This window comes from Epinephelus lanceolatus, chromosome 19 (assembly GCF_041903045.1).
Source record: "Epinephelus lanceolatus isolate andai-2023 chromosome 19, ASM4190304v1, whole genome shotgun sequence".
Lineage (NCBI taxonomy): Eukaryota > Metazoa > Chordata > Actinopteri > Perciformes > Serranidae > Epinephelus > Epinephelus lanceolatus.
The window spans coordinates 35,163,632-35,172,795 of NC_135752.1; the positions used below are offsets into that span (position 1 = coordinate 35,163,632).

The 9,164-nt window shown below is 41.5% G+C and overlaps 1 protein-coding gene across 1 annotated transcript; it reads left to right on the plus strand.

Annotated features, from left to right (window-relative positions):
* The first annotated feature begins 1,244 nt into the window (after positions 1-1,244).
* On the plus strand, positions 1,245-8,603 carry LOC117269580 (peptidyl-prolyl cis-trans isomerase-like). The gene is made up of 5 exons (XM_033646692.2): positions 1,245-1,412; positions 4,718-4,748; positions 7,739-7,827; positions 7,938-8,110; positions 8,207-8,603. The coding sequence occupies exons 1-5, from the start codon at positions 1,344-1,346 to the stop codon at positions 8,340-8,342; spliced, it is 498 nt and encodes a 165-aa protein (XP_033502583.1). The 5' UTR covers positions 1,245-1,343; the 3' UTR covers positions 8,343-8,603.
* Positions 8,604-9,164: the final 561 nt, after the last annotated feature.

The following is a 9,164-nucleotide window of genomic DNA, read 5'->3' on the forward strand; positions in this document are numbered from 1 at the left end:
ATAAACAGCTAAGGGTCACTAAAAACACCCACATTTTGGGGTCTAAAAGGCGGCTCAATAAACAGCTATGGGTCACTAAAAACATCCATGTTTGGGGGCTAAAAAGCAGCAAAAAACACAGTGATGGGTCGCTAGATAACACTTGTGTTTGGGGTCAAAAGAGATGCAGGAAAAACAGCGATGGGTTGCTAAAAAAGCTGCAATAAAAATAGTGGCAGGTTGCTTAACACCCACATTTTGGGGCTAAAGTTGCAGGAAAAAACACCCACATTTTGGGTCTAAGAGGCGGCTAGCTTAACAACTAAGGGTCACTAAAAAACACTCACATTTGGGGACTAGAATGCTGCACTGATGGGTCACTAAAAAACACCTGTGTGGGTTCGAAAAAGACACGGGAAAAACAGTGATGGGCCCCTAAAAACACCCATGTCTGGGGACTGAAAAGCAGTGTTGGGATGCTAAAAACAACAGTGTTTGGGGACTTAAAAGCTGCAGGAAAAACACTGATGGGTTCCTAAAAACATACACGTTTGGGGACTAAAAAGCCGCAGGAAAAACATTGATTGGTCCATTTAAACACCCACGTTTGGGGACTATAACGCTGCACTAATTGGTCGCTAAAAACAGCCACGTTTGGGGATTAAAAAGCCACAGGAAGTGTAGCAATGAGTCACTGAAAGACAACTGGTTTATGGTTTGCTGGCCCTGCACTGAGGATGTCACAGTGAGTACTGTTACTTCTTGTACTTAAAGTATATTTACCTGATAAACTTGTGAACTTTCACTGATTTAGAAAGCAGGACCTACACTTGTTGTGAAGTTTTACATTGTGATATTTTATTCAGTAAAGTATCTGAACACTTCTTCCACTACATAAGTAACTGAGTAAATGTACTCAGTCTGCCTCCTTTTTAAAGCACATCTGACTGTTTTGGTTTGACAGATGTTTCCAGATGAAATAAATGAGCTCAGATCATTAAACGTCACTTCTTATTCAGGGTGAGTTGGATTTAAACACCTTTGAGCACGAGTGCTTTCATTTCCCTGTTCATCCCCACAGAAGCCCCTCTGTGAGCTCTGCTCCGCCCGGCCGGGTTGCCGTGGAGACATCGCACCAACTCCCTGCGCTGCACCATTAACCCCGCCCCTCTCTGCTCCTATTGGTCCACTGTGAAGCCTCTCAGAAGAGCGTGTCTGTGATTGGCTGCCGGCTGCCTTTACATCAGCGGGGCACAGACCCACATTAATAAAGACCTAAATAGACACAGAGCATCTGAGCCGCTGTCAGGACCCACTCAGGAGCAGATCTCCATCAGATCCACATCACACGCGCGTTTATCAACATGGGGAACCCCAGAGTTTTCTTTGACATCACTATTGATGGAGCAAACGCCGGCAGGATTGTGATGGAGGTAAGAAAAACACACTTCACATTATGTCACTTTATCTTATTTAAAGGTCATGTAGGTGTAAAATCTGCAGCTGGAATATCTTTAACACCCCTCTGTATTATTTCCATAAGGCCAGCAGCTCTGACAGACATTTTGCAGTGCGTCAAGTTCCCATGCAGCTGTTAGGCTCCATTTTGATAGCCTTTTGCATGTATGTATATATATATATATATATATATATATATATATTTAGCCTATATAATTAGTCCTATATCCTCGTGTGGTGGTGATATGATTAATTGCACAAGTGCAGATAACGAAAATTAAATTAAAAACAAATCTCCCAGAGAGATGATATCCTGCTGGAAACGCCCTGCAGCAGCAGCAGCAGCAGCAGCAGTAGCTGGTGGTTATAATGGGTATGTCAGGCTGTAAATCACTGGAGATGCAGCTGATCTGATGTGTCTGCTAATGTGAACATAATTAGCGATTAAGAAACTATTTGATAATGATACAAATAAAAATGCCCAACAGTCTCAGATTTCAGCTTCTCAAACGCATGCATTGCCTTTCCTTATCATATATTTGAATTATGTGATAAGCTTAATATATTTGAGTTATTGATAGTTGTTTGGACAGAACAGGGCGTTTAAATAATGACACTGGGCCTTGGAAAACTATAATGGACAATGAAGAAAATTACTGTGACAGTAACTGATGATAAAAATAAAGTTGCAGCCCCAAGCACAATATGTCCTGGAGGGGACGGACAGATGCACACAGGGGACACGCCCTCCTTGATATTTAGAGCATGTGCATTTGTCGCCCCCCAATACAAACATGATAGCAGTAGAGGACAGTGATGGGTCACCAAAAAACACCCAAATCTGGGTGCTCAAAAGTTGCTGGAAAAACAGTGACAGATTGCTTAAAACACCCACATTTGGGGACGAAAAAGCTGCAAGAAAAGCAGTGTTGGAATGCTAAAAATGAACACTTGGAGACTAAAATGCTGCAGGAAAAACAGTGACAGGTCCCTAAAAACACCCACAATGGGAAGTAAAAAGCAACAGGAAAAACAGTGATGGGTCCCTAAATAAATGCTATGTTTGGGGACCAAAAAGCAGCAAGAAAAACAGTGTTGGCATGCCTAAAAACTCTGTTTGGGGACTACAAAGCCGCATGAAAAACAGAGACTGGTCTCCAAAAACACCCACATTTGGGGACTAAAATCAGCTGGAAACACAGTGACATGTTGAATACCCACATTTGTGGGTTAAAGCTGCAGGAAATAGGGACAGGTTGCTAAAAAAAACAAAAACGCCCATATGTGGGGCCTAAGAAGCAGCAGGAAAAACAGTGACAAGTCGCTAAATAAACGCCACATTTTGGGGCTAAAAAGCTGCAAAAAAAGCAGTGTTGGGATGTCAAAAACACCAGCATTTTGGGGACAACAAAGCTGCAAGAAAAACAGAAGAATCTTTAAAAACACCAACATTTGGGGACTAAAAATACGCTGGAAACACAGTGACGGGTTGCAAAGAAAAACCCACGTTTGGAGTCCAAAAAGCTGCAGGAAAAACAGCAACAGGTCTCTAAAAACACCAATATATCCTCCACCTTGTGTGTAGGGGACACAGCCCCCTCAATATTTACAACATGTGCATTTGTCACCCCCAATAAAAATGTGAAAGTAGTAGAGGACAGTGATGGGTCGCTAAAAAACACTGATGTTTTGGGGGCTACAAAGATGCTGGAAACACAGGGACAGGTTGCTTAAAACACCCACATTTGGGGGTTAAAGCTGCAGGAAACAGTGACAAGTCACTAAATAAACGCCACGTTTTGGGGCTAAAAAGTTGCAAAAAAAGCAGTGTTGGGATGCCAAAAACACCAGCGTTTTGGGGACGACAAAGCTGCAAGAACAACAGAAGAGTCTTTAAAAACACCAACGTTTGGGGACTAAAAATACGCTGGAAACACAATGACGGGTTGCAAAGAAAAACCCACGTTTGGAGACCAAAAAGCTGCAGGAAAAACAGTGACGGGTTGCTCAAAACACCCATATTTGTGGGTTAAAGCTGCAGGAAATACTGGCAGGTTGCTAAAACACACCTGCATTTGGATTATAAGAAGTGGCAGGAAAAACAGTGATGGGCACCTAAATAAACACCACGTTCGGGGACTAAAAAGCTGCAGGAAAAGCAATGATGGGTTGATTAAAACACCCACATTTCGGGGGGGTTGAAGCTGCAGGAAATAGTGACAGGTTGCTGAAAAACACACCTACATTTGGGGTCTAAAAAGCTGCAAGAAAAGCAGTGTTGGGGTGCTAAAAACACCAGTGTTTGGGGACTAAAAAGCTGCTGGAAACACAGTGACAGGTTGCTTAAAACACCCACAATATGGGGGTTAAAGCGGCAGGAAAAACAGTGACATGTCCCTAAATAAACGCCACTTTTGGGGACTAAAGAGCTGCAAGAAAAGCAGGGTTGGGATGCAAAAAACACCAGTGTTTTTGGACTAAAAAGATGCAGGAAAAGCAGCAATGGGTCGCTAAAAATGCCCATGTTTGGGGATATATAAGCTATATACTATAAACTTAATACATTTGAGAAATGGACTGTTAGATGGACAGAACAGGGCATTTAAATAATGATATTGGGCTATAATGGACAATGAAAAAAATTATTGTGACAGTAATCGAAGATAAAAAATATAGTTGCATCTTGTCTTAATATGTCCTAGACTATGGGTGAAGATTTTGGGGGGGACGCAGGGAACAATTTCCTCAGGCAGTTCGTTCCAGAGCCTCGGGGCCCTGACTGCAAACGCTCGGTCCCCCTTTAGTTTTTAGCCGGGCCTCTGGAACAGACAAAAGACCTTCCAGAGGATCTCAAAGTAGTCGTAAAAGTAATCAGTAAAATCTTAAATTCAATTCCAAGACATACTGGGACACACTTCCTCCTCAGTAGCCTCTCAGTGTACCTAGTAGTACGCCCACCTAATCTACTAACACTACTCCACCAAAGAGGCTGAAACTGGAGTGATGTAATGGCGTCTCTTGGTTCTGGTTAAAGCCTGGCAGCTGAATTCTGCACCATCTGTAGTCAGGAAATAGATTTTGAGAACAGAGGCTGCTGCAGTGCTCGAGGTGTGATGAGATGAGGGCGTGTGAAATTGTCTCAGTGTCTTTAAAAGTTATAATGGATGGTGCTGACTTTGGATTTAAGGTTCCTGATTTTTTAATCTTCTTCCAAAGTTTTACTATCTCACCTGCTTCTGCTGTTTGTCTCTTACTAACTGACACGTGTTGTGTTTTGCAGCTGCGGGCAGATGTGGTCCCAAAGACTGCAGGTAGGTACGCTTTAACAATAAAGAGACAGCTTTGTAAGTTCCCTGCATGCAGCAGTAACCACAGAGCTGCTGCTGCTCCACACACTGTTTTTTTCCACACACCCTATATGGATTCATGTTTGGTTGAGGAAACTATGCGTCCCCATTAGTCTTCAGCTGAGAATGTACTCTGAATATGGGTCGAGGCTGCGGGTGACTCAGTGTGAAGGCATTGATCAGAGGAGCCTGAGCAGCCATTTGCAAAGCTAACTGTACGTGTAGACAGTGATGTGCTGCTGAGCGCCACCACTGCTGTGATGATGATGAAGAAAAAGGAAAACTGCAGCTCCCGACAAGAAAACCTGCACGATGCATCAGTGACTGACTGCGACTGACTTTTGTCCCACTTAGCCATTATTAGTCGTATGACCTCATTAGACTCAGAATGGCCTGTATGGTTCCTTTGTGCAAACAGTAGCTTCTCTAGTGGCTCACATACTTCACCACATCCAATCCATGAGACAATTTTTAGATTATATTGTTAAATTTGTCCTGCAAATTACTTTATTTTTTCCATTTTGAAGTCTTTTATATTAGACATCAGCACATTTTCTAGCAAGTCTGCAAACATCAGACTTTTTTACACATTTAACTTTACAACTTATCATAAATGTAAACCCTCTGAGCAACAGAGCTGTGATTTACTGCAGTTTACCTCACACTAAAATGTCTCCTGAGGACACACAGACAGTTTCTGTGACTGCTTCCTTTTCTAATTTGCAAGGAGAAACCTGTCGTTCTCAAGGAATACAATCTGAGCAGCCATGGACGGATTACTGAACAGGTCTGCTGGGCACAGGCCCAGAGGGCCCAGAGGGGGGCCATATTTTGTGCAGTGTGTGCTGCAGTGGTAGACTGTCAGTGTGGAACAATCATTTTAGTTTTTTTTTTTTTTAATCAGAAACCTCAAACATCTGCTGGTTTCATGCTTCTTCTGCTTTGTCATACACAATAATAAACGTTGGTTAGATAAAATATACCACTTAAAGACGAGACCTTGAGCTCTGGGACATTACAGAAGGCATTTTTCACCGTTCTCTGATAATTTATTTACACAACAAGTATTTGATTAATTGAGAAAATGGTGGACAGAATCTTTAGTTGCAACCCAACTCTCATTACTTCCAGTGTGAACTATATACTAAAGTTCAGCAGCAGTTGTTCAACCAACAGCAGCACCTGAGAGTTTGGCTTCACCTGAGGCACAAATTGACCACAAAGAGGCGCAAACAACCACAAAGAGATGCACAGCAACGAAGAGGCATAAAAAGGCACCCAAAAAAGTTAAAACTACTGCAGAAATGCAAAATAACCACAAAGAGAACCAAAATCAGAAGTGAAAGACTACTAAGAGACACAAAACAACCACAATTCAATTCTAAACAACTACAAAGAGATGCAAAATTACCTCAAAGAGTTAATACTACCACAAAGACACAAAAGAGACCACAAAGAGAAGTAAACAACTACTAAGAGACACAAAACAACTACAAAGAGAAGCAAAACAACCACAAAGAGATGCAAATGACCACAACAAGATTCTAAACAACATACAGAGAGATGCAAAATGACCTCAAAAAGACTCAAAACAACTACAAAGAGCCACAAAATGACCTCAAGGACTAGTCAAGACTACCACAAAGACACAAAGCAACCAGAAAGAGAGGCAAATAATTACAAGATGGAAAATGACTACAAAGAGAAGAAAAAAATTCAGTAAGACACAAAATAACCACGAAGAGATGCAAAATGACTTAAAAGAGTCAAAACTACCACAAAGACACAAAAAGACCACAAAGAGAAGCAAACAATTATTAAGACATGCAAAACAACTATAAAGCGGTGCAAATGACTACAGAGACACACAAGCTCAGTAAGACTCAAAACATCTACAAAGAGATGCAAAACGACCTCAAAGAGTCATAACTAACGCAAATAGTTGCAAAACAACCTCAAATTGACACAAACAGTTACAAAGAGATGCAAAATGACTACAAATGATGCACATAACCACAATGAGACACCAAAAGGCCGCAATAAGACACAAAACAGCCACAAAGAGATGCAAAATGACCTCAAAGGTCAAAACAACCACAAAGATAAGCACACAACTATTGAGAGATGCAAAAAAGGACTCAATGACCACAAAGAGACTTAAAAAAACAACAGAGAAGCAAAATGACCTCAAAGAGTCAAAACTACTGCAAAGACACAAAACAACCACAAAGAGATGCAAAAATGAAAATCTCAGTTTTGTCAGAATTTAGCTGAAGAAAGTTGACAGACATCCAGTCCTTTATCGCAGCTAATAAGTTGTGGAGAGTGTTTAGGTTGCTAAGATCATCTGGCTTTACTGAAAACTGACTGATTACCTGGCCCAAGGGAAGCATATACAGTGAGAAAAGAATGGGACCAAGGATTGAGCCCTGGGGCACCCCATATAACAGCGGAGTGGACGAAGTGGACCGAGTGGACACAAAGAGCAGCAAACAACAACTAAGACATGCAAAACAACTATAAAGAGATGTAAATTATTACAGAGAGACACAAGGCGGCTTAAAGGAGACTCAATGACCAAAAAGAGACTCTAAACAACTACAAAGAGACACAAAACAACCTCAGTAAGACTCTAAACAACTACAAAGAGACACAAAACAACCCAAAGACTCGCAAAATCTTAAAGAGAAACAAACAACTACGAGCAGACGTGAAGGGACCACAAGCTGAAGCAAAGGACTACAAAGAGACTCAAGATGACTACAAAGAGATGCAAAACAACCCCAAAGACAAAAAACAACTACAAAATGACTCAAAACTGCCTCATAAAGACTAACAACCACATATTCAACAGACTGGCCAGTGTTAGTGCTTATTACTGGTGAAATGAACTTATTGTCTTATATTAGCTGGTTTATAAAGATTAAATAAAGTGACATGTCTTTATTTTTCAGAAAACTTCCGAGCTCTGTGCACCGGAGAGAAAGGCTTTGGCTACAAGGGCTCCACATTTCACCGAGTCATCCCTAAGTTCATGTGCCAGGTACGGTGAAGGCAGAAACCCGTGTCCTTGTTTACACAACGTCAGGTCTAGCCTGAACAGATGTTTCATTGCTGTTGAAACATATACTGAGTAAGCTTTTCTTATTTCAGGGCGGAGACTTTACCAACCACGATGGAACTGGAGGCAAATCCATCTATGGGGAGAAGTTTGCTGATGAGAACTTCCAGCTGAAGCACACAGGCATGGGCACTCTGTCCATGGCTAACGCTGGGGCCAACACCAACGGGTCCCAGTTCTTCATCTGCACTTCTAATACTGACTGGTGAGCTCCGCTGTGACCCATGTGCTGCCGCATTCAGGTCCAATCAACAGTTTCAGGTGTTGGTCTCACATACTAATCGGCCTTTCTCCTCTCCAGGCTGAACGGGAAGCACGTGGTATTTGGCAATGTTGTGGAGGGCATTGATGTTGTCAAGGCAATGGAGAAGCAAGGCACAAAGAGCGGCACCCCTAAAGCCAAGGTTGTCATTGCCGACTGTGGGGAACTGAAATAGTGCGACAGAGCTCCGTCAGTTCAGCCGGTTTTCCTCAGATGTGTCCTCTATCATCTACATCCTAGTATATCTTTAAAAATGGTGTCTATCTGCAGCATCAGTAGAAAAACACCCAGTTAACCAACTTTCTCCTCTAAAAATGTTTGTCTCCTGTGCTGATAATGGTTGTGTAATATTTTGTATCCTCTTTGTACCCTTATTTGTTAACAAAATCTGAATAAAATGATGCTGATGGTGTAAATAAAACAACGTGAAAGTTTACTTTGTGTGCGTCCCCTCATTCAGAAATACCTGCTTTGTTCTTACATTTTTTATGTTGGTGTTTCTGTCAATTTGAATCTGAATAATGTCAGTGGAAAGAAAAGAAGTAAATGACCTTCTTTTTAAAAATTATTATTGCAGTTGACACATTTTACCACTAGAGGTCACTACAGGTGTTAAATCAGTGATGTCATGTTTGTCATACCTTTGTATATTTGTTGTTTCAGTGTTTGTTCAGGTGATTTAATCTTCATGCAAAAGTTAGATAACTGGAAACACTGGTAGTTCACCTGATTCGGGATTTCCCCAGGAGAATTCAATACTTTTGAAACAGGTTAAATGTTGCTTTTTTTTTTTAATTTTTTATTTTTTTAAATAAATTTACATCTGCTGATACACACGGATGGATTACTGAATGGGCCCAGCGGGCAAAGGCCCAGGGGCCTAGAGTGCTGAGGGCCCCCCCTTGGTCTTCACCTGCAAAATGTCACTCAAATTGACATGTAGTGACCAGGGAGAGACTCAAAGTGACCACAAAGAGATGCAAAACATCCACAGAGA

Excerpts from the sequence above, each read along its gene's own strand:
- LOC117269580 (XM_033646692.2), top strand. The coding sequence starts at position 1,344 with ATGGGGAACCCCAGAGTTTTCTTTGACATCACTATTGATGGAGCAAAC. Across the intron at positions 4,749-7,738 it reads TGTGGTCCCAAAGACTGCAG|AAAACTTCCGAGCTCTGTGC; the intron begins GTAGGTACGCTT and ends TTTATTTTTCAG. Across the intron at positions 8,111-8,206 it reads TGCACTTCTAATACTGACTG|GCTGAACGGGAAGCACGTGG; the intron begins GTGAGCTCCGCT and ends TCTCCTCTCCAG.